Here is a 25,708-nt window from a genome sequence, read left to right as displayed (position 1 = left end):
TAGTTGGGGTGTGGTCGTAGTTGCTCTGTGGCATGTAGGATCTTCCCATGTTAGGGATGGAACCTGAACCTGTGTTTCCTGCAGTGTCAGGCAAATTCTTTATCACTGAGCCCCCAGGGAAGCCCCTCATAAAGCATTTTAAGTCAACATATACTCTACTTGATATCTGTATACTTTTTTTTTTTTTCCTTTCTGTAAGGGAGAAGAAACCATCTGCAAAGAAAGTCTCATACACAGGCTGAATTTCAATAAAATATCAATCCCCAAGGTAGAGAATCACAGGCAAACTTTATGAAACATCTGACTTGTTCCATCTCGGTCTGAAAACTACAATCACACTTAATGAGGAAACCTAAATTCTTCCCATTAAAGTTAGGTATTCCATGAGGATAGCCCCTATGGCTATTTTTATTTAACACTGCCTTGGTAATACTAGCCTACTTAATTTCAGAAGAGAAGGGAATGAGATATAAAAACTAGGGAAGAGGTGAAATTACCATTATTAATTTATGATTTAATAGCCTAACTGGAAGATCAGAGGATATCAACTGAAAAACTAATACAAATAAGACATTTTAGCAAAGTGGGTACAAATTATACACAAAAAATCAATGAACAATAGCCAGTTAGAAAGTGTATGGGAATAAAAATATCATTTACAATAGCAAGGAAAAAGTAATGTAACCTAGAGTAATCTTAACAGTGTGCTAGATCTAGGTGCCCCAAACTGAAATTACTACCAAAGAATACAAAAAAAGAGATAAGAATAAATGGAAAGGCATACTCTGTTTTTGGGTAGAAAGACTCATAAAGATGTCAGCTCTTCATAAGTTAATCTATAAATTTAACACAATCTAATAAAAATACAAACAGACTAGATAATCTGAATATAACATTCATATGGAAATTTTTGCATTAAAAAATAACAGCATTCTGAAAAAGAAAGTTAATCAAAGAGGAATAGTTCTATTGGATATTAAACCAATAAGAGCTAAAATAGTAAAATCCAGAGGACACTAGCACAAGCATAGGCAACTTGATCAAGAGAACAAAGAGTCCAGAAATAGGCACAAGACATTTAAAATGTTAGCATGTAATAAAGGTGGCATTGCCTATCAGTAGGGGAAAGATGGATTATATGGTAAGTGGCATTGAGACAATCGTGTAGCCGCCTGAAAAAAAAAAACTAGTATCTCTATTCCTCACACTAAAATAAATCTATATGAATCAATTGTGTTTAAATAAATGTAAAATAGTAAAATTATAAATTTATATGTCACAGCAGAGAAAATAGAATAGCACAAAATTTCCCAAAGCATAAAAAAGACAATTCTATCAACATAAAAATCTATAATTTGTGCAGAGCGAAAAACACCATAAACTGAGACAAATGGCAAACTGAGGGAAATGTCTGCAGCTCATATCATAGACAAAAGAACTAATTTGCTTAGTATATACAAAATCCTTTCAAATCAATATGAGAAAGAACAAAAATACAACAAAATAGGATGGTTAACATGAAAGATAAATGGCTCTTAGACATATGAAACGATGCTCAACTTCACACAAGAAAATTGAAACTACATTTCAGTATCATTTTTCACCTATAGATAGGCAAAAATTCAAATGTTTGACAATATGCCCTTGGCATGGTTATGGAGAAAGAGGCCCTCTAATGTGTTACTAGTAGAACTGTAAATTGTCAGTACTTGCCAAAATTACAAATGAATATAATTTCTGACCCAATATACTTGCATGTGGGCTTCCAGGGGGCACTAGCTGTCAAGAACTCGCCTGCTATCACAGGAGATGTAAGCGACTCGGGTTCAATCCCTGAGTCGGGAAGATCCCCTGGAGGAGGCACGGCAACCCATTCGAGTATTCTTGCCTGGAGAATCCCATGGACACAGAGCCTGGCAGGCTAGGTACAGTCCATGGGGTCGCAAAGAGTTGGACACTAATGAAGTGACTTAGCACGTATTCAGATGAATTGAGTTGGATGGAGGTGCCAGTAGGCAACCAGTTGAGATCCTCGGTTGAGTGTTTGGGCATACAGCTTTAGGACTCAGAGGAGAATCATCTGGGAATCGTCAACATAGAGCTGATGTTTGAAGCCATAAGGGAGGATGAAGTCATCCTGGGATGTCCTGAGGCAAGAGGAGAGGAGTCTGGGCACTGGAGCAACCCCTGGCCTGCAGGTAGAAGATCATGAACTCCCACAAGAGCCAGGGGAATGGGGGGAATAGGAGGGAAGCCAAGTGTCATGTCACAGATACAAGGGAAGATTTTGGTAGCATTTCAGTGGTCCATGTCTCTCACTTGGTTAAAATATCCTTAAGGACATAAACTAGGTCTTATTTTTATTTTTCTCCCTGTCTGCTCCGCCCCTACCTTCAGTCAGTGCAAGACTTTGCACATATTGAGATGTCTGTGAACAAATACAGGCACAAATAAGTAAATGCAATCAAAGCTGGGCCTTTACTTCATTACTAGTCCTCTACCTGGTCTCCTTGCATCCATTCTCTAACTTCTCCATGCTGTCACACCTGCCTCTCTACAGCACAGGTCTAGTAACATCACTCCTTTCCTTGAAAATCATCCATGGCTCTCCACTGCCTGCTGAGGAAAATCATCAGCTTGGCCTTCAAGCTCATCCAAACCCAATCTCAGCCCAGCTTTGCTCCTGTAATATCTGGCTTGTTGCTGATGAACTACAGCCATATCGACCACTTTCTGGTGCGTAAACACGCTCTATGTTTATCATATTCTGATCCCTTGTATTCCCCTGGAGTCCTCCACCCTAGTTCTAGACATCCTTCAGCTTTCTATTGAAATCCCACATAGCCCTGAGGGCCTTTCCAGACTCTCTGCAGAGAACATCCTTTTCTTTTGTTCTCCATTTGACTTTGCATCTGTACTGTGTTTGTGTTTGTTACGTAGCTGCTGCTGCTGCTGCTGCTGCTAAGTCACTTCAGTCGTGTCGGACTCTGTGTGACCCCATATTTACGTAGCTAGATCCCCACTATTTACTACTCTCTCTCCACAGTGGAGTGTGAAAAGAGATTGTGTCTCAGTGTCATCGTTACACATCCAGCCTTAGCACAGTGCATTAAGTAATCGCTAAATGAGTGATGAGTGGATGGTAAGTCCTTGGGAGGACAAGGACCTAGTTCCATGTATTTTTATTACTCTGGTGCTTTGCATATAGCTTGTATCCTATTTTTGCAGTAAGCTCCTTAGAAGTTTGTTTAATTGACTTTTATACGCTTACAGCCTGGTACAGTGCATAACATCACAGTGGGTGCAATAAATGTTTAGGGACTCAATAATTACTCATTTAATTTGCTCTCAGTAGCCTCCAGAGGCAATAGCTTTGGCAAACAATGTTTGGCATGTGCTTCCTGCCATCTCTGACAGGCTGCTTTAGTAGGTCATTGACAAGCTATGTCACGTAGTATGGTTAACAGACCGAATTAGGACTGTCCCATTTAACACAAAGAGATGTGGCTCTCCAGGCAGAAATGCAGCCTGGAAGAGGCCTCAGCAGCAAGAGCAAGGCAGCTCAATTAAGGAAGGGTGGGATCACTTATTCCTTAGGGAAAAAATCTGACTTGGTTTCTACTATGTGCACAGCATTCTGTACTGGGGGCAGCTACAGTTATGAAAGCAACAGGGCATCTGCTCTTAAAGAGTTTAAGATCTGTTGAGGACAGCTCACCAACAGTCCCAAAACAGGGGCTTCCCTGGTGGTCCAGTGGCTAAGACTCTGCCTTCCCAATGTAGGGGGCCCCAGGTTCAGTTCCTGGCCAGTGAACTAGATCCCACATGCTGCAACTAAAGATCATGCATGCCACAACTAAGCCAAATAAATAAATACTAAAAAAACATGTTCTATAACAAAGACAAAACTGACCAATGACATGCATCAGCAAAGATGGAGAGAAATTCCAGGAGAAGGGGGCACCTTACAGAGGATCAGAAGAGGCATCTAGGTAGGGGAAGTAGCATTTGAGTTCCTTTACTAAACTTTCCTGAATAGAAAGGGAATCGTCAGCTTCCCCCTCCCCGCCTGCAGCCTGTTCCCACCCCTGTGGCCAGGGTGATGCTCTGGAAGAGTGGACCCAATTATGTCACGTCTCTGCTTGGAATTCTGCAGTGGTTCCCATTTTATTCAGAGTAAAAATGGCTCCTATTCTTTCAGACTGAAAAACAAAGCATCCTTACAGTAGCCTACAAGGCCTTAAGTGACCTGTCCTCCAGTCATTCTCCAGCACTTTCCACGCTACTCTCCTCCCACTCACTTACCTAGCACCAGTTGCACGGGAGACCCGGCCATTCCTCTAGATGCCAGGCATGCTCCCACTTCAGGCTGTTCCCTTTGCCTGTGCACCCTTCCTCACAGCTTGCTTCTTCATCTCCAAGTCTTTACGCAAACGTCAGCTCAGTGAGGCTTGACACGCCCTATTTTAAATGGTAATCTCAGGAATGCCCTAGAGGTCGAGTGAAACTTTCACGGCCTACTCCTCTGCTGAAATTTGTGTTTCTTCATCATCTCAATGGAGAAGGAAATGGCAACCCACTCCAGTGTTCTTGCCTGGAGAATCCCACGGTCGGAGGAGCCTGGTGGGCTGCTGTCTATGGGGTTGCACAGAGTCGGACACGACTGAAGCGACTTAGCAGCAGTAGCAGCATAGCATCTTTTACCATCTGACATACTGTGTATTTTACTAATTTTTTTTGTTTATTTTTGCCCAGTAAAAGTTCTGGGAAATCACTTTAAAGAAACAAACTCTTTTCTTCAGCACTATATCCCAATGCTTTCAACAGTGCCTCCTATTAGGTACCCAATAGATATTTGTTGAATGAATGAGGATGTGATACATATTTAAGGAAATCTTCAGGAAGGGCCTCCTGGCAGAGTTCCTAAAAGATAGTTGCCTGAAGTATCATTTACAAGGACAGATCTCTGAACTGCAAAGCTGAGGACGCTGCTGGGGGTGAGTGAATCAAGTGCCCTAGGCTGAAGCCACCAGGAATGGATCCAGATGTCCAAAGGATGGGTCTGGAATCCCTTGTCTCTCTCCCTATATTGATCATATTTGCTCTCCTTACTCAGCCAAGCACCTTCTCGGATGAACTCCACCCAGCTTTGGCCATGTCCCTCCTTCAGCCATTCCCACTCAGTTCGGCCCTGTCCCTATCCAGGACAGCCGAGGCCCTTAAACAAGCACTCTGCTGCCTCCTTGTGGCTCCTGTAGTAAAGGAACTTCTGGAAAGTGAGAGGACAGGGGTTTACACAGGGACTCTTAGAATGGGGGGTGTGGGAGAAGAAACCTGAATCTTCTTGACCCCCATAGCAAGCCTGAAATACTGGCAGCTGCTCCCGTCCCCACAGACATTACTGCTAATAGCAATGACCATACCCTCAGGAGAGCCCTGACAGGTATACCAGCTGGCCTTTGGCTTCGGTTGTTCCAGGTTGGGTCACCTTTGTGGAAAGAATTTGATGCAATTGTCAGATCCCAGGGCCTTCTTTGAGAGGCATTCAGATCAGCTGACTAGTGTATCAATCTTCTCTCCTTCTCTGCTTCCTCCCAACTCACAGCCAATAAGGAGTCTTTAAGGATCACCAGCCAGCTCAGGGCCAGGTGTGTATAGAGAGAAGGGGGCTGGGCACTATGGAGAAGTGGGGCCCACGCCCTGGAGGACGCTGCTCAGCTGAGACACTGCTAGTTCCAGACCATTACTGTTTCTGCAGGTAACTGAAACCCACCTAAGCTAATATCAGCCCCTAGACAGGGAACGTCCCGGAAAACACTGGGTTATCTTGTGGACTTATAAGGGATACAGCTGGACCTCAGGAACCATCTGACTGGCAAAGCCTCTGAGAAGTCTTGTTTCTTACTTTTCTATATAATTTGTTTTTATTTCTGGCTGCTTTCAAAATGTTCTCTTACCTTTGGTTTCAGCAATTAGACTATGCTATACTTAGGTGTGTTTTTCTTTATCCTGTTTGGGGTTCTCTGACATTCTTGGATCTGTGGTTGGTTTTCTTTCATTAATTTGGGAAATTCTCAGTGGTTCTCTCTTCAAATATCTCTTCTGCCCCATTCTCCCTTTTTCTGGGACTTCAATCATGTCTGTCAGAGCACTTGTCATTGTCCTACATATCTTGGTGATTAGCTTTGGGTCTGCTCAATTGTTCCTTAGCTTAGAGTTACAGTTTGTTTAAATTTCTTCTGACCTGGCTTCAAGCGCACAGATTTTTTTTCCCTCTGCTTTTGTCCAACTTGATTAACTGGCCAAAGGAATTCTTCATCTCTGATATTACAGTTTTCACTTTTAGCATTTCCATTTTTTTAAACACTTTCCTATCTCTGCTCAGATTCACCATCTGTTCATGCATGTCGTTCACCTTTTCCGCTAGACTAGATCAGTCTTAGCCATGCTCACATTTTTTTTTTGGAGAAGAGGACTCCTCCAATAGAGTCATACTCGTCCTTTATCTGACTTTTTCTAAGTTAGCCTCCCCATCACGTGGGACACACCAGATCCCACCTGGCTTTCCCCTCCCTGGCTCTTGGTCTTGTTTACAAATGATTTTTGTCTCTTTCACTTCGTCAACAACTCCTTGAAGGCCACAATTAGGGCTAAAGTAGACCCTTCTCTCATGTCACCTTCCACCTTAGTGTTGATTCCTCATCCTGGAGACCCCTGAGACTATGGGCCATGCAAGCAGAGCTATGGCCAACTCCCAAATCTGGCTTCAGGAAATATGCCAAGCAGTATTACTTCTCATATTTTGGCTTCCCTGTTTTTGTATTTTTGAGGGTTAAGGCAATATCTTATTTGATTGAATACATCAACTTTGCTCTGAAAAAAAATGAGGCTCTTATATATTAACCTCATACCAAAAGAACATCATATACTAACTATATCTATATATTTCCTTGGTTGCCATCCTCTTGACTTCACAGCTTCTATCAGACACTCTGCTTGCTTGCCAGAGAGCTTGAGAGAAGACATCCAAAAAGTCAAAGTGCTCCATGACCAGAACGGGTTTGGCTGCTGGGCACCTTAAGCACAGTGCCAAGAGCCTATGAAAACATGTGAAACCTTTAAAAATATCATTGGTGGGACTTCCCTGGTGGTCCAGTGGTTAGGACTCTGTGCTTCCACTACAAGGAGCACAGGTTCGATCCTTGGCTGGGAACTAAGATCCCACATGTCGAGGGAGTAAAGTCACTGGCACCAAAATACTAAAATATAAAAAATATGTAATTAAATGTTTATATAATACTCAAAATTCTCCAGGCCAGGCTTCAACAGCATGTGAACCGAGAACTTCCAGATGTTCAAGCTGGATTTAGAAAAGGCAGAGGAACCAGAGGTCAAATTGCCAACATCCATTGGATCATCAAAAAAGCCAGAGAGTTCCAGAAGAACATCTACTTCTGCTTTGACTACTCTAAAACCTTTGACTGTGTGGGGCACAACAAACTGAGGAAAATTCTTAAAGAGATGGGAATACCAGAACACCTGACCTGCCTCCTGAGAAACCTGTATGCAGGTCGAGAAGCAATAGTTAGAACCGGACATGGAACAATGGACTGGTTCCAAATTGGGAAAGGCTGTATATTGTCACCCTGCTTATTTAACTTATGATGCACAGTACATCGTGCAAAATGCTGGGCTGGATGAAGCACAAGCTGGAATCAAGATTGCAGGAAGAAATATCAATAATCTCAGATATTCATATGACACCACCCTTATGGCAGAAAGTGAAGAGGAACTAAAGAGCCTCTTGATGAAAGTGAAAGAGAGTGAAAAGCTGGCTTAAAACTCAAGATTCAAAAAACGAAGATCATGGCATCTAGTCCATCACTTCATGGCAAATAGATGGGGAAACAATGAAAACAGTGACAGACTTTATTTTCTTGGGCTCCAAAATCACTGCAGATGGTGACTGCAGCCATGAAATTAAAAGATGCTTGCTCCTTGGAAGAAAAGCTATGACAAACCTGGACAGCGTATTAAAAAGCAGAGATATTACTTTGCCAACAAAGGTCCTTCTAGTCAAAGCTATGGTTTTTCCAGTAGTCATGTATGGATGTGAGAGTTGTACCATAAAGAAGGCTGAACGCCAAAGAACGGATGCTTTTGAACTGTGGTGTTGGAAAAGACTCTTGAGAGTCTCTTGGACTGCAAGGAGATCCAACCAGTCAATCCTAAAGGAAATCAATCCTGAATATCCATTAGAAGGACTGATGCTGAGGCTGAAACTCCCAATACTTTGGTCATCTGATGCGAAGAATTGACTCATTGGAAAAGACCCTGATGCTGGGAAAGATTGAAGGCAGGAGGAGGAGGGGGCGACAGAGAATGAGATGGTTGGATGGCATCACGGACTCTGGACATGAGTTTGAGCAAGCTCCAGGAGATGGTGCTTGGGAAGTCTGGTGTGCTGTAGTCCATGGGGTCACAAAGAGTCGGACACGACTGAGTAACTGAACGATAACAAAAACCATAATATTGTCAGTTTCATTATTCTGTCAAATTTAATATTCAAAATGTTCTCATATTTACAAAACTTGTTAGATTTCATCTCTATGGGTGATGATTGCTGAGAAGTCACAGCCCACTGCACATTAAAAAAACCCACAACTTATTCATAGTCAGTTAATTTCCAAAGCAAAGTTATAAAAATCTTTTCAAATTATTTATAAAGAAATATATTTAGCACGAGGGCTACCATGGGTGAGGCCTCCTGAAAACAATAGACCCAAAAGGCTAGAAATGGCCCATTCTTGCCCCAGCAGTCCAGTGTGTGTGACCTGCATCAAGAATGCCTCTCACCATCCTCCCTCCAGCAGCCTTCCTTGGGATACACTGAGCTGTGGCTCAGAGATCAAATCCTGCTCTGGCCTAGACATCAGGTCAAGCCCCCATCTGTTTGCATCCCATATTCTTCTCTTCCTTCTTAAGTTTCAACCTTAAGCCGGGAGCAAGCATGGCTGCCATTCCTAAGAAACAGGATCACTGGATTGTGGGTCCTCTGAGGACAGGTGATTTCCTAGCTAACATTTGGTTGTGCCTGCTCCCTAGGCCTGGCCCAGCTGGGTGAGACAAGGCGGAAGGGGCGGGCAGAGGCCAATGGGAGACTGGCAGACAGCTGAGTGCAAGGGAGAGTGAGGGTGGGACTCTGCTTGTAAGCTGTGTGAACCAACCAAAGCCATGTCTTACCTGAATTAAGACAATAGTCAGGCATGGCCTCCTAAGCCCACACCACGTAGATTTGGAGATTCATGTCTCCATTTGTTCCATCTGTGTCCTCACTCCTCAGAAGGGCACTTGTCTTTGCCCCCCCGCCCCCAGCCTGGTCACCCCTACTTCTGACTTGTACTGTCTTCTTTTATTCTGTCTTCTAAGTGTTGACGCTCATTATCAGTTACATATTTGTCCATGTCTCTGACTGAATGAAGACTTACTGAGCCCTGACGTGTGCCAGACACTGATCATGGCTGTCTTGGTGGGTCGACTCCCAGAGGGTAAGCTCAACATTTGGGGGATCCTCTGTGACTGGTGTCCAAGTCATGGACCTGGTTCCAAAAATGAGATGGGGAGGTGTGAGTTTTAGCAATGAGACAGAGAATTTAAAAAATAAACATATCTCTATTTTATTAACAATGTACAGTTTGCTGACTGAAAGAGGAAAGTAGTGTTTCTCAAAGTTCTAGGATTACTTAGCAGGACCCAGAGAGTTTGTTTAAAAACAGTAGCTGGGAATCTGCTTTGGAACAAGTTTGAGAATCACTGGCTAAGGCATGGAATGGGGCTGGGATTGTCTCGATCCTTCTGGCTTCTTAGGGTTCCAGGGAAGGACTCGTTTGACTTTTTATGAACAAGCCCAGCTGACTCCTCTGGGGGTTCCTGTTCTTCCTTTCTTTGGGTCACTGAGGCACTGAAAGGGTTAATACAGTTATGGGTTGGGGAGCAGCTGAGACATGGCCCCTGGGTAGCGCCCACCCACCCTACCCAGCTGTTTCCCTGGTCGACTCTGGGAGACCAGTCCAGGGCTGACCCAGATGTGGAACTGCTTAATACGACGTTTCTGCCACATTCCAGGGGCTCTGCTGCTTTTCTTACGAATCTTCCTCTTCTTTCGCATCACAGAATTCCCCCGCTCCCTCCCTCACTGTTTCCTGTTCCTTCTTACCCATCCATGCTTCTTCCTCGCCACCCTTCTCTTGGCTCCTTCCCAGAAACCAAGCTATAAGCCCTCTCCTCTGTCAGCACCACACTGGAAGTCTGCATGAGTCCCGGCTTGCTGCACCTTGGCACACACACGTGAACCGCTGTGTACTTTGTGCAGAAACAGGCTCTGAGCAAGGGAGGGCAGGGCAGTCTGAGTGGAGGTTAAGATTCTTCTCGGACTACACACAGTGCCTAGAGTGTGCTGGCATGTAGCTATCTTACCTGTCAGACAGAGAGCCCAGGGAAGACGTGTAAAACAAAGCAGAGAAAGCTTCTGGAGGAGGGGTCTGGTGGCCTTTGAGAGACTCAGTCCCAAAGCCCAGGGGGAAGATGAAGAGCCCTTCCCCACATGCTGAGAAGACATCCCAGTGAGCCTTTGATGAGGCAGGTTGCCAGCGCCAAGCAAACGGGGAGAACGGCCCAGTTGGCCCGAGGTGGGTTCCAGTTAGGAGACTAGCCACTACTGTGAACTGGAGAGCGCAGCTAGGGGAGCTGATGAGGTGGGCAAGGTCACAAAGGGGTGAGTGGCCTGGACCCACACAACAGGTGGACACGCAGATTTGAGGTAGGCTGGGGGCAGACAGCCAAAGAGAGGATGCACTTTTGGGAGTGGAAGCAGCATGTCTCCAGAGGCGTATACACACAGAGAATTCACAGACAGCAGCACGACCACCAGCCCAGGGGCAGCAGGAGCCTGGAAAGCGGCAGAGAACTCGCATTCAGGAGCAGCAGATTCTCAGACCATAGAACCGAGATCCCAGGACAAGGCAGGCAGCACCGCCCTGAAATGTCGGGGATCGGCTTGACATCCAGGTAGGTGGTGCCCACCTGGCATGTCGGTAAAGAAGACAGAAGCAGCAGGGCTTGACTTCTGCACCTGGTACTGTGATAAACTGAATACACGCATGTGGAGGTAGGAAAGGGAGAAGAAAATTGTATTCACCTAAATTCCCCTGGAAAAGAGAAAGTCTTCGGTGGGAACAATATTTTGATAAGTGCTTAAATCTGAAGCTGAGATCCCAGTGGAGGGCTGGGTGTGGGTGGAATAGCTCTGCGTGAGACAGGAAGGAGTTTTTGCATTCTGCATGTTATATACAGAGAGAGGGGAAGAAAGGAGGCTGCTCTGTGGTGTTCATTGTGAATCCTTCTCTCTGTCACCCTCCTAAATTTTCAGAAAGTTACTAACATCGTGAAGCACATGGGGCCAAGTGGCGTGTGTATACTTGATATTTACGTGCACACATTTATGTGTGTCTGAAGAACAAAGGGGTTTTTGGCTCAGGTTGAAACAGATGCAGAGAAGGAGCTCAGAGAGGAGAGACACCACTATGAGGGGGTGGGAGTTGAGGGCAAGTTCAGCCCAGTCTCAGCAGGGTGCGGCCCCAGCTGATCTCTGGGTTACTAAATTCTTCCACACTGTTGTTTCGGTTATTCTCAATTCTGTTTGCTCAATTCTGTTGTATCCAAATCAACTAACAACAACAGCAACACACCCACACACTTGGAATCGCTTCAGGAACCGAAAACCGGTATCTATGTACTAGGTGGGCTATGTTGATGTCCAGCTGGGACTCTCAGGACCACTTCAGAGTGGGATCACAGCCGAGTACCAGCCTCCTTTGATGCTGCTGGGCCACTCTGTCTTCCCTCAGTCCCTGTCGAGAGGACAATGGCAGCACCAGCATCTTGCAGGCTTGGTTCTGGTTAGGTCTAGACTGGCAGGCATCAGTGCCCTCTCCCTGTCTAACTCATTCATTCATTCATTCTTTCTTTTGTTGCAGGATCTTAGTTCCCTGTGTGCGTGTGCTAAGCTGCTTCAGTCATATCTGACTCTTTGCAACCCCATGGACTATAGCCCGCCAGGCTCCTCTGTCCATGGGATTCTCCAGGCAAGAATACTGGAGTGGGTTGCCATGTCTGCCTCCAGGGGATCGTCCTGATCCAGGGATTGACCCTGCGTCTCCTATATCTCTGGCATTGGCAGGCAAGTTTTTTACCACTAGGGCCACGTGGGAAGCCCCTTAGTTCCCTGACCAGGGATTAAACTGGGGCCCCAGCAAAGGAAGTGCCAAGTCCTAACCATTGGACTACCAGGGAATTCCTATCCCGGTCAGAGATCTTTAGTTGGTGCACGGCCAGGGCCACAAGAGACAGTTGGCATTAGTAATGTAGAAGGGTTCCTTGAAGAACCTGAGTCTTCAAGCCAAGAGAGGCAGAGTTGAACCTTCCTAACCAGAAAAGCCTCTTGTTGCCCCACTGAGTCCCACTTCCCTCCCCTCAGCTGCTCTTTCTGGGGGCAGTTCTTGAAGGCAGTAAGGAAACGACAGTGCCAAAGATGGGCCCAGGTTTATCCTGAGATTTTTGGTCTCTCTCATCTCTCCATACCTGCACCTGGCTCACCTTGAGAACAACCCCCAGGCCTAGGGCAAGATACACTCTTGAGTAATTTACATGCAAGTCCCAGGAAATAAGTGGAAAGAGAAGACTTCCATCCTGGTCTTCTGAGATGCCCTGTGGAGTCTTTGAGAGAACTAGAATGGTGTTGGTGTGGGGACCCAAGCTCATGGCTGATGAGGCAGGTAAGCCTCTGTCTGTCTGATGTGGTACGGTAAGTGAAAGTATTAGTCATTCAGTTGTGTCCAACTCTTTGTAGCTCTATGGACTGTAGTCCACCAGGTTCCTCTGTCCATAGAATTCTCCAGGCAAGAATACTGGAGAATTCCTCTTTTCCAAGGAATCGAACATGGGTCTCCTGCATTGTGGGCAGATTCAGTGTGTTGCAGTGAGTCATTATGAATGTTTGGAAAGATACCTGTTGGGCGGTTGGACACAGGGAGTGTTTACTCTGCCCCCTGCCCTTAATGGGTAGGTGTCCCTGAATCCAGATTGACCATCCAGCCTTGCACCTTACCGGGCCTTGAGGGACATCAAGCTTTTGTGGAAGGAGGACTGCACATCCAGTGCCAACAGGCGGGGAGTGTCTGGGAAACCTCCTAGCTGGTCCCAGGACAGGCTGGCGGGGGTCTTCTTTTCTATGGGGTAACTGGAGGCAGCCACATCAATTTTCCACATGGCCTCCATCCGGTTCCCCTGCTGGCTGGGGTGTGAAGGCGAAAAGTACAAAAAGAAATGAAATTAGACTTGCAGAAAAGGAGACAATGGGGAGCAATAAGCTCTCCAGGGTTTTCTTCCCTCCTCAGATAGTTGTCACCATCCTCCGTGCCACATCTCTTCCCTTCCCAACTCTCAGTCTCACCTCCTGGAGTCTCCTCTGGTTGAGGAGCTACTGGAAAAGGCTGCCGAGATAGCCCCGGTCCTCCAAGACCTGCCCCGGGGCTGAAGCCCTGAGCCGGCCACACTAGGACGGTTGAGGTGTGGCTCACAGTGTCTCTCTTTGAGCCCAGCGGTCACGGGGTGGGAAGGCTCAAGTTTATTTTTATGGACGGACCAATGCTCAGGGTAAAAATAGTTTTGAGTTCTCAACTGTGGGTCCCAGGAATCTCAGTTGCATAGTTTGAAACATACTTGGTCAGGCTGGCCCTTGAAGCCCACACACCACACACATACACACACCCTTCATCTAGGCCCATGATCAGAACTGGGCAGGGCGGCTGAGAAGCTGGGCTCCTTGCACCTCATGGGTGAGCTTTGCTTGTCTGTGCCTTCGCTGAGCTTCCGGTCCTCTCCCCAGTCTGCTCACCCCTGCTCCCTGATTCCCCACTCACCCAGCCAGCTGCCTCCGGCCTCCGTGCACCTACCGGGCCATCTGCTGGGGCACATGTGGCTGGTGTTTGGTCTTAAAGAGCTCCTGGGATCGCCTGCAGAAGGGGCTGCTGGAATGGCTGTGCTGCAGTAGGAATGGAGGCGGCTTGCTCTTCCTTGACTTCGGGGAGATGACCACAGGGGTGTGCAGGTTAACGTTCCACTCCTTCTGGAGCTAAGAGAAGCCAGCAGAGAGGCATCATCAGAGAGACAGGAATTTATCCTCTTTCAGAGGATCCTGCTGGGCTACAGTCAATGGAGTCACAAACAGTTGGTCATGACTGAGTGGCTGAGCACAGCCCAACACAACTACTGCCTGACTTGGGGTTTAGCAGAAATGGGGAGGCCCCGAGAATCCCTCCAATTAGAGACCCCCTGGGACTTCAATGTATCACATTTCCTAGAAATGCCTTGAATTGCAATTTGCTGGTTTTATTCCTGTTTTCTCCTTTGTTGTGAAGAATCCAGACAATGGGCAAAACAGCAAGGAAAAAACAAAATGAAGCTAGAGCAGCTGGAACTGTGCAGACTCATAGGGTTCATGACACGGGTCAGGTTGTGTCTGGAATGCTCTCTGTATCTAGTCATTCAGCCTCTGCCCTGGCCACCTAAAGAATTATATATATATGGTCCCTTTCCTTCTCAACCTCAAAACCAATTTAGCGCGTCAAGACAGCCACAGGAGGCGATCAAGACTAGTACAAGGAGACAGGAAACTGCGTTGGGAGAGGGCTCCATGGCAAGGCTCTCCCAGCTGCCTTGACTCAACTTCCATGCTGAAGCCCTCAGGACACTGCTTTTCCCCAGACTCTGACCACTGCTGCTCAGGACTCAGGGGGCTTACCTCCTGGCCCATCTTAGCAGATTCAGAGTCACTGCTAGCCATCAGCTAGCCTCCTGTGGGCCATGTCAGCACTCGATGCTATTCTGGCCTTGGCAGCAGGGGAAAGAGTACAGGAAACTGCAGGCAGCCCTTAGAGAATAAAACTAGGTCAAACCCGATAGAGGAAGACTCAGAATGACTTTGGACTCTTAACAGCAAAGCCAAAACCTGGAAGGCAATGAACAGTGCCTTCCCAATTGTGAGAGAAAATGAATTCTAACCTAGACTTCTCTATACAGGCAAGCTGTCAACCACAGTTAAGGGTAGATATTTAGTGAAGACATTTTCAGACAACAAAGGTCTCAGTGATTCTACCTGCCAGGAACCCTTTGTCAAGAAGTGACTGGAGGAGGTGCTCCACTAAAACAAGGGAAATCCAGGATTGGAAACAGGGTAGCTGTCCCCAGAGAGCAGTAAAGGGAGTCCCCAGCATGAGGGTGAAGAAGACCTGGAGACCAAGCCTAGAGAGCAACCAGATCCGACAGGAGCTGGACAAGGAGACCCATGGGAGGAGGAGGATATGAGCATAGAACTGGACTGCAGGCTCTGGCTACCGCCCCTGCAGAAGAGGCTTCCTTCTCTAGCTCTTTTCTTTTTAAATATTTATGTATTTTTGGCCACACCCTGTGGCATGTGGGACCGTAGCTTCTCTGCCAGGGATCGAACCTGTGCCCCCTGCACTGCAAGCACGGAGTCTTAACCGCTGGACCACCAGGGAAGTCCCCTACAGCTCTTTTTGAGGGTCCCTCAGATCCCCTGGAGAAGGGAAAGGCTACCCACTCCAGAATTCCGGCCTGGAGAATTCCATGGACTGTATGCTGCTGCTGCTAAGTCGCTTCAGTCGTGTCCGACTCTGTGCAACCCCAGAGATGACAGTATAGTATAGATGATGTATAGTCCAATACAGTCCATGGGGTTGCAAAGAGTCAGACGCAACTGAGCGACTTTCCCTTTCTTCCCTCTCTTGCTTTCCCCCCATATATGGAGATTGGAAAACTTGCCTTCGTTCTACTCAGGCTGCTGCCTGCCTTCCCCTCTTCCTGGTTCAGAGGCTTTAATTTGCTCTCTGATTTCCCATCTGCTCTCCTGCCCCCCGGCACACCCCCACAGCCCCATGGCTCCATCCTGGCCCTGTTCCTGCTGGCTGTGCTGACCCCTGAGAAGGTCACCAGGCGCGAGGCCCACCTTGGGGAACATAGTCGCCATGCTGCTCAGGCACTCTCGGCGCTTCTCCTCCAGGTCCTTCTGCTTATCTGTCCACACCTGGAGCTGGAGTTTCTGCAGGTGGTCCACGTTTTCCAGGAAGAGAAAGAGGTTCTGGGCCTTGTAGGAAGCCCCAGCTTCTCGCACGACTTGTATATGGTTGATCACGTCTTGGCTGGGAAGAGAGGGAAGTGATTCAGTGGGTGAAGGGGCCTCCTCCCTGCCCCTAGCTCTCTGTTAAGCAGGGATGACTCTGTGTGTGTGAGAACTGGGGAAAACAGGGAGCAGAGGTAAGGTGGTGTCAGGTGAGGAGCCTTGGGCTGGGCTGGAAACAGGAAGAGGAAGTAAGGCAAATGGAAGAGCGTGGTAGGCGGGTTACGGGCAGGTCAGTAGGATGCCCGGAAGACAGTAGGAAGACTCACAGAGGGAGAGCTCTACCTCCCACACCTCAGGGTTGCCCAAGGCTCTGAGGCTGGGTGTCCGGTGCAAGTCCCTCTCTCAGGGGCATCATGTCCAGGCCTGGGTGATTCTCCCCACCCCATGCCCCATGCTCCTTCTTTCTCGTTGGGTTTTGGCTCTGCCCACGGGTGTGGGTGGTGCCAGTGGTTGCCAGGGAAGACTTACCGGAGGCTCTGGAAGTGTCTGTAGCAGATGTACTTGTGGCAGAGGCACCATAGCTTGAGCGCATTCAGCTCCATGGTGGTGGTGGTGAGCTCGAGCACCTTACTGTGCAGGTAGTGGGGCAGCCCCAGCATGTCCTCCTCGGTCAGGAGCTGCAGATTCCTCCTCTGGGCCTCCATGTCTATATGGTATACCTTCTCCTTCAGAGTTACTGGGGCTATATGCACAGGGGGCTGGGTCACCCTTCGCGGGGATGTACCCGTGACAGGAAAGGAGGCCGATTTCTTGGGCTTCATGGGAAGCCGGTGGGCCTGTGGTTTCTGGGTAAACTCGGCTGAACGCATGGACCTCTGGTTTCTGGGGGTGGGCTGCTGGGTCTTAGGGGACCTGGGCACACGTGGCCTCCTGCCTTGGAGAGCAGATTGGGCCCGGCTTGGGGGAGGTGCCAAAGATGCGTCCTCCGAGTCCCTCCAGTGACTGATGGGCACAAAGATCATCCTCTCTGCATCCTCTCCTGGCTGCTCCAGCTCCCTCCACGGGCCCTTGGGCTCCTGGTCCAGTCTCAGCCGCTGCTCCCTGGCCGCCTCCTCTGCCTCCCACTGCCGCAGCTTCTCTTCGTGCTCCTGCTCTAGCAGGGCCCACCTTTCCTGCCGCTGCAGCCACATCTCCTCCTCCTGCTGCCACTGCTGCCTCCGCCTCTCCCGGCTGAGCTCCTCTTCCCTGGCCTCTGCCTTGCTCTCCAAGGCCGACTTCCTCGACCTCTCTAGGGACAGCTGCTTCTGAAAATGGGACTTAATTTGGAGTCCTTCCTTCTCCCAGGCTACTTCCTGGGAGAAGTCCTTATGGTCTTTGGCTCTGTCACCTGGGCTTTCTGCTGACAGTCTTTCCCATTTCTTAGGAAACATGTGATCCATGGAGGATGGCAACACAGGCTGAAGACTTTCAGCGTCCTTGCTCCTGTACACATCTGCAATTCTTGAATCCACGGTCATGGTGGAGAGAGGCTGATCTCCTGAAGGCATAGCACCACTGTCCCAGGCCATGGCCATGGGGCTTGGGGAATGTGGTGAAAACTGCTCCTCCTTCTTGGGCTCCTGTTGGGTCTCCTCCATGACTGTGTCTTTCTTTGGGAAGGCTTCTTTCTTGGCAGCGTCTGGGAACTCAACCAAGACCCTGACTAAGTCTTCTGCCTGACTTCCAGCAGACTGAATCTTCTTCAGCTGGAACTCTAGGGCATGCTTTATCAGGAGCAGGTCATGGTACTTGCCCCCTAAAATTTCTATCTGCTTTAGCAGGGCATCTCTCTTACTCTCGAGGATCTGGAGGGACTTCTGGAAGTACAGCTTCTGGCTGCCGAGCTCTTTGGTCATCTCTATTTTCAGGTGCCTGTATTTGGCCTCCAGGCTCCTGTTCTCCTTGTGCTGGAGGATCAAGGCCTTATTGAGGTTCTCCACCACCGCAGACATGTACCTGATGGCCCTAACCTCCCCTTGGTTGAACATGGTGGAGTCCAGAAGCTCCTGTAACATGGACTTCACCTCGCAGACCTTTAGGCAGGTAGTGTGCTTGTCCTGCAGCATCTGCTCTGGGCTCAGGGGCTGAGGGCAGGATATTGCTTTTTGTGGGCTCTGTTCCTGCCAGTCCTGCCAGAAGGTATGTTTGGACACTAGGAGAGAGAGAGAGAACAGAGACAATAAGTTCCCATGGATCCAAGGATTATACCAGTTCTCCAGATCCTGCTTGGCCACATTCCCATCCAGCCCTCTTAGGGCTTTGGTACTAAGGAGCTGGGGCGTTACATGAGGCCAGGGGAGATACTGTCGGGAGAGGACTCTGCTGGCCTCAGAGCTTACCTGTCAGGGTCTGTCAGCTCCACAGCACCTGTAGGGCCCAGAGGGGTCTGGACCTATTTGATCCAGTTCAACTCAATTCAACACACTCCTGATCCCCATATTTCCCTGGAGTAGAGTTATTTTTCTAATCATGCTGTTCCCGGTACCTACTTTGTGCCCCTTTCCTTTGTCCTTCAATGAGAGTAGAGCAAAGGGAAATGAGAGACTCGATGCCTCCTTTGGTGGCTATGAGGGAGAGAGGTAACACTTTTTCCATCACCTCGATCCATTCATCCAGGGCTTCCTCTTCCTCCTCACTCTTCGTGTTCTTGATCTCATAGGTCAGGCTGTCACCTGAGAGAGAGTTGGAGGTTCAGGCTGATAACAATCTGTCCTCTAGGGAGCCCCAAACAGCCCTAGAGCATGGGGGTAACCCCAGCAGGCTTTGAAGTTAAATTAGTTTAACCTCTTATTAGCTGTATGATGTTGGGCAAATCACTTATTCCCCTGAGCCTTAGTATCCTTGCCAAAAAAGGGTTGGGTATGGATTAAATGAGATAATACAAGTGAAATGATTAACATGAGACCCGCCATGTAGAAAATATGCATAGATACTAAATTGAATTGTTGCACTACAAGGCCAAGCATGTGTCTGCCTTGTTATTTTTCTACGATCGTTGCCTAGCCTACTTATTTATTCTATCTGGACAATTAAATGAATTAACTGGAGTCAACAGCTCTGCTTAGTTTCTGGAGGCAGCTGAAGAACCACTGAACGGAGCACTCCTCACGAGCAGGGCAATGTGAGGAGGGTTAGAGCACATGCTTATACCATCTTCCTCCACCACTGCAGCATCCACCCCATCTCACACCAGACTGAGGTCTCTGGATCTTAAGAGGGGTAGCAGCCGGTTCCAGGGCTGCATGCAGCTGGTCCACACCCAAATGGCTATACCAATTGCTTACAGCTGGCATCCATGCACTTTGGCCTAGTATCCATTCAGTGCTTTGAATGTCACCCTTGAGTTCCTCTATGAAATAGCTAGTATGCTCCACCAAAAAAAGTATTAGAACTAATAAATTCAATAAAGTTGCAGGACCTAAAATCAACACATTAAAAATCAGTTGCATTTCCACACACTAACAATTAATTATCTAAAAAAGCAATAAAGAAAACAATCCCATTTAAAAAGCATCAAAACAACAAAATACGTAGGAATAAATTTAACTGGGGTGGGTGAAAGATCTCTACAGTGAAAACCATAAGACATTAATGAAAGAAATTGAAGAAAACATATAAATGGAAAGATAACCCATGTTCATGGATCAAAAGAATTAATATTGTTAAAATGTCTATACTACCCAAAGCCATCTATATATTCAGTGCAATCTCTATCAAAATCCTGTAGCGTTTTCCACAGAACTAGGAGAACAATCTTAAAATTCATATGGAGCCACAAAAGACCCCAAAGAGCCAAAGCACTCTTGAGAAACAAAAACAAAGTTGGAGGCATCACACTACCTGATTTTAAGCTATATTACAAAGGAAATCAGTCTTGAATATTCATTGGAAGGACTGATGCTGAAGCTGAAACTCCAATACTTTGGCCATCTGATTCAAAGAAGTGACTCATTGGAAAAGACCCTGATGCTGGGAAAGATTGAAGGCAGGAAGAGAAGGAGATGACAGAGGATGAGATGGTTGGATGGCATCACCAACTCAATGGAGATGAGTTTGAGCAAGCTCTGGGAGTTGGTGATGGACGGGGAAGCCTGGTGTGCTGCAGTCCATGGGGTTACAAAGAGTCGGACATGACTGAGCGACTGAACTGAACTGACATAGGTATAGTAAACAAAACAGTGTGGCACTGACATAAAAACAGACACATAGACAAATGGGACAGAATCAAGAGCTCAAAAATGAATCCATGCATATACAGTCAGCTAATATTTGCCAAGGGAACCAAGAACACTCAATGAAGAAAGGATAATCTCTTCAGTAAGTGGTGCTGGTAAGCCTGTACATTCACATGCAAAAGAATTAAACTGGAGACTCCTGTCTTATGCCACTTACAAAAATTAACTTGAAAGGAATTAAATAAGGCCCCAAACCTTAAAACTCCTAGGAGAAAACTTAGGGTAAAAACTTCCTGATATTCATCTTGGCAATGATTATTTTTTTTTTTGGATATGACATCAAAAGCAAGGCAACAAAAGCAAAAATAAATAAGTGGAACTACATCACACTAAAAAAGTTTCCGTACAGCAAAAGAAATGATCAACAAAGTGAAAAGGCTCAACCTACAGAATGGGAGGAAATATATACAAATCATATATCTAATAAAGGGTTAATATCCAAAATATCCAAGAAATTCATAAACCTCAAGAGCAAAATAAAACAAATAATCTGATTAAAAATGGACAAAGGGGGCTTTCCTGGTAGTCCAGTGATTAAAAATCCACCCTGCAAAATGCGCATTCAATCTCTGGTCAGGGAACTAAGATCCCACATGCCTCAAAACAGCTAAGCCTAAGAGCCCCAACTATGGAACCTGCATAACACAGCAAAGATCCCTATGCAATCAAATAAATAAATATTTAAACATTAAAAAATGGACAAAGCAAATGAATAGACATTTTTCTAAAGAAGATATACAAATAGCCAATGGGTATATGAAAAGGTGTTTAACATCAGGGAAATGCAAATCAAAGTCACAATGAGATATTATATTAGACCTGTGAGGATGGCAATTACGTAAAAGATATGAGATAACAAGTATTGGTGAGGACACGAAGAAAAGGGGCCCTTGTGCACTGTTTGTGGGAGTGTAACGTGGTATAACCATTTTGGAAAACAGTGTGGAGGTGCCTCAAAAAATTTAAAATCGAATTACCATATAATCCAGCAAGCCTACTTCTGGCTATATAACCAAAGGAAACAAAATCACTGTCTCCAAGAGATATCTGCATGCGAATGCTCAGTGAAGCCCATGTTATAAGAGTCAAGGCATCGAAGCAACCTGTGTCAGTCAGCGGATGAACGGATAGTGAAAATGTGGTGTATATAAAGAAATACAGATAGTCCCCAACTTCTGACTGTGTGATTTTACAATGTGAAAGTGATATGCATTCCATAGAAAATCTTTGAATTTTTATCTTTTCCCATGCCAGCCATATATGGTATGATACTCCCATGATGCTGGCACTAACAGCAAACTGCAGCTCTAAGTAGCCACACAATCACAGGAGTAAACAACAGATAGACTTACAACCATCTGTATGCATATACAGTCATCCTGTTTTTCACTTTCAGTATAGTCTTCAATAAATTATGTGAAATATCCAACACTTTATCATAAAATAGGCTTTGTGTTAGATGATAAGCTAATGGAAGTGTTCTGAATAAGGTAGGCTAGGCTAACCTGTTTGGTAGGTTAAAGTGAAAGTGAAAGTCCTAGTCACTCAATTGTGTCCAACTCTCTGGGAGTCCGTGGACTGTAGCCTACCAGGCTGCTCTGTCCGTGGGATTCTCCAGGCAAGAATACTGGAGTGGGTAGCCATTCCCTTCTCCAGGGGATCTTCCCGACCCAGGGATGGAACCCAGGTCTCCTGTGTTGCAGGCAGATTCTGAGCCACTAGGGAAGGTTAGGTGTATTAAGTACATTTTTGATTTATGGTATTATAACTTATGATAGGGTTATTGGGATGTACACCCATCATAAGCTAAGGAAGATCTATATTATTAAGTCACAACAGAGAAGGAAATCCTGCCACTTGTGACAATATGGACGGACCTTGAGGGTATTACACTAAGTGAAATAAATCAGACAGGGAAATGGAAATCAAAAAATGCTGAACTGACAGTAAATTGGTGGTTATCAGAGGCTAAGTGAGAGAAATGGGGAGACGTTGGTTAAAGGTACGAACTTTCAATTATGAGATGAATAAGTTCTGGAGATCTAATATACAGCATGGTGACTACAGTTAACACTGTATTGTATACAGGCACATCTTGTCTTACTGCATTTTGTTTTATTGCTCTTTGCAAATACTGCATTTTTTAAAAACTGCAGGTTTGTGGAAACCCTGCATGGTCAGATGATGGTTAGCATTTTTTAGCAATAAAGTATTGTCAATTAAGGTATGTACATTGTTTTCTTAGATATAATGCTATTGTACACTTAATAGACTACAGTATAATAAAAACATAACTTTTATATGCACTGGGAAACCAAAAAATTCTTATAATTCACTTTATTGTGATATTTATTTTATTGTGGTGGTCTGGAACTAAACCTGCAATATCCAGTATCTGAAATTTGCTGAGAGAGATCTTAAATGTTCTTACCATACACACAAAAAACGGGTAGCTGTGAGGTGATGTGTTATTGTGATAATCATTTCACTGCATACATATATATATAAAATAATCACATGTACACTTAACATTTATACAATGTTGTTTGTCAATTATATCTCAACAAAGGTGGAAAAAAAGTAGTGTGAGTTTGCATTTAGTTTCTGTCTTGCTAAAAAATGAGATACAATAAGGCTTCATCACATAGGCATCTAATGTCACAATCTGTTATGTTTTAGACAATGACACATTTGCCTCGAGAGAGAGTAGAGGTGATGTGCTATGTCATGAGTGGGCGATATTTTCACTGGCGAGGCACTACGATGTGTCCTTTGCTCCTTCTGCACCCACCACCCTGCCCTTCTCTCCCATCAAAGGCTGGCCTAGGGTGGGGAAAGAAGGAGGTTGAGTGAGCTGGAACCAGAGTTACTAGGGGAAGGAACCCGCCCTTAGGACTGCACCCAGCCTGCAAACTCACCCCAGTCACCTAGCCAGTGAAGAATTTCATACAAGTGCTTCTCTTTAGTCTTAGCATCTTTGGAGAAGGAGGAAATTTTCTCCAGCAAGATGAATCTGTTCTTGCCCTTTTGCTCTGGCTGGGGACGTTTCGCCTTTTTTTTTAAATCATATCCTAATTCTTCCTGGAAGCGGTTGATGACACAGTTGACATTGTCCAAGATTTCTGAGACCTGGGAAGAAATATTCTACACGGGAAGCAGCAGATTGTAGTGTTTAGGAAAGTAAACTCTGGCACCAGATGCCATGTCCTAGTCATGTGATCTTAGACAAGGCGGTTAACCTCTTGGGGCCTCAGTTTTCTTATTTGTAAAGTGGGGATCATTATAATAACTATGTCACAGAGTTTTAGTAAAGACTAAATGAGCCAGTATTTGTAAAGCACTTAGGTCAGCACCTGGCACAGAAAGTAAGTGTTAGCTTTAATTACTCTCATTTCAATTATTAAGACCAGGTCAAGGAGAGAATACTAAAAATCCACAGTGAACATTTCTTCAGAATTTTAGAATTTGCCAGGGACTTCTAGACATCTCTCCTCACAAGGATCCAGAGGCAACAGACTAGAAAAATGAGGCCCCAAGAAACCCAAGGATCAGAAAAGTGAAAGTGAAAGTCGCTCAGTTGTGTCTGATTCTTTGTGACCCCATGGACTATACAGTTCATGGAATTCTCCAGGCAAGAATACTGGAGTGGGTAGCCTTTCCCTTCTCCAGGGGATCTACACCACCCAGGGATCGAACCTGGGTCTCCTACATTGCAGGTGGATTCTTTACCAGCTGAGCCACAAGGGAAGCAAGGATCAGAGGTTCCCATTAAAAAACGCACTAAGGCTCATGTGCAGGATGAGTAGAATCTTTGGCTATTTCCCTGTGAGTTTCTAGGGCTCAGCTTGGGGAGATTCTGATAGGTTGCCAAGAACAGACCTGAAATCATGAACTCTGGGCCCCTTCTGCCCTGGTAGGACCCACCACCATGGTCTCAGGGCCATCCTAGGGCTTCCCTTGGGGTGTCCTCTTCCTGGACCCATTGCTGGCCTTGGGGGGCATGGTTTGATTCCAGCTCACCCTCCAGAGGCCAATCTATAGGAGGTGAATATTTTGCACTAAGCTATCCACAAACCCAGCTTGCTGAGGATCCTGAGGCCCCACAAGGGCCCAGAGCTGGAATCTTGCCCAAATCTGGCATCAGTCCCTGGCCTCCCCATTAGACCCCAACAGAAAGGTGACATTTTCATCTCTGGGGTTACCTCCTGAGCCCGAGTTAGCTGGGCAGCCTCAATCCTTGAGATGATGGCTTTCACTGATGCAGGGGTCACCAACTGTGGGGGTTTATCTTTCTCCATCTTGGATCACTCTGTTAGTCACAAAGATGTCCTGTGTCTCTGGTGCAGGGGCCTGAACACACAGTGTTGGCTGCTTGGGGGTTAAGGACTCCAGGGCAGCTCCTGACCCCTCTTCCTAGCTGCAGCTCCCTGTAACTAACTGCCAGGTGACAGGTTCCAACTGACCTTCTTTCTTCCAATGACATCATCAAGTTGATTGGAAGAATGACTCCCTGTCATCTATGATTATCTAGCTTTTTATCCATATCCATCACCTAATATATATTAACTTGGCCTACTGCTTTTTAAAAAATCATTAAATGTTATGCTCCCAAACTAATATTAATGGCTAAAAGTAGGGAAAAAAGTTAGAAAAAGTTATTTTCCCAAAGAAGTTTTTTTTTAAATTACAACCAACCAATAACTAATGGGAATACATTTCAATTTACACCAAGAGTCAGGGCTTAATCAATACTTTCACTGAAGATAATCATCATTACCAGAGGCCTTTTTAAAACAAATGATTAAAATGGACATTGTTTCATGCCCAGGACTAGAACTTTGCCTGGCATACAATAGGCACTTAATAAACATTTGTTGAATTAATGAATATGTAAGAAAAATACATATATGTGCAAATTATTCTTCTGTGCTACTGAAACATTTAACAGATAAGGATTAAACACTGTAAGTTCAGTTCTCAGCAGTGCCATAGCCACTTAAAAACATGTCACCTGATACCCACCTGTCTTTTACATACTATCATTCATTCACTATGGGCTTCCCCTATGACTCAAGCTTATTCAAAGTTAATTCTTTCATTGTCTCATTCATGCAATGAACACTTATTGGTAACATTTAATGTTTCAGGCATGGAGCTAGGTGCTAGAAATACAGAAGAGTGAGACCTAGTTCTGCCTTTGAGGTACTCACATCCTGCTTTATGGATTCTTATCTAT

At 45.9% G+C, this 25,708-nt stretch overlaps 1 protein-coding gene across 1 annotated transcript; it reads right to left on the bottom strand.

Annotated features, from left to right (window-relative positions):
• Nucleotides 1–13,161: 13,161 nt before the first annotated feature.
• FAM186B (family with sequence similarity 186 member B) lies at nt 13,162–24,770 on the bottom strand. The gene is made up of 7 exons (XM_068971426.1): nt 24,675–24,770; nt 23,391–23,616; nt 18,727–18,909; nt 16,727–18,389; nt 16,085–16,277; nt 14,013–14,191; nt 13,162–13,351 (listed from the first exon to the last, which is right to left on the bottom strand). Exons 1-7 carry the CDS (start codon nt 24,768–24,770, stop codon nt 13,162–13,164), a joined length of 2,730 nt encoding a protein of 909 aa, XP_068827527.1.
• Nucleotides 24,771–25,708: the final 938 nt, after the last annotated feature.

The sequence above is a fragment of the Capricornis sumatraensis genome, chromosome 4 (assembly GCF_032405125.1).
Source record: "Capricornis sumatraensis isolate serow.1 chromosome 4, serow.2, whole genome shotgun sequence".
In the NCBI taxonomy this organism is placed as follows: domain Eukaryota; kingdom Metazoa; phylum Chordata; class Mammalia; order Artiodactyla; family Bovidae; genus Capricornis; species Capricornis sumatraensis.
This window is presented reverse-complemented; position numbering and strand designations above follow the sequence as displayed.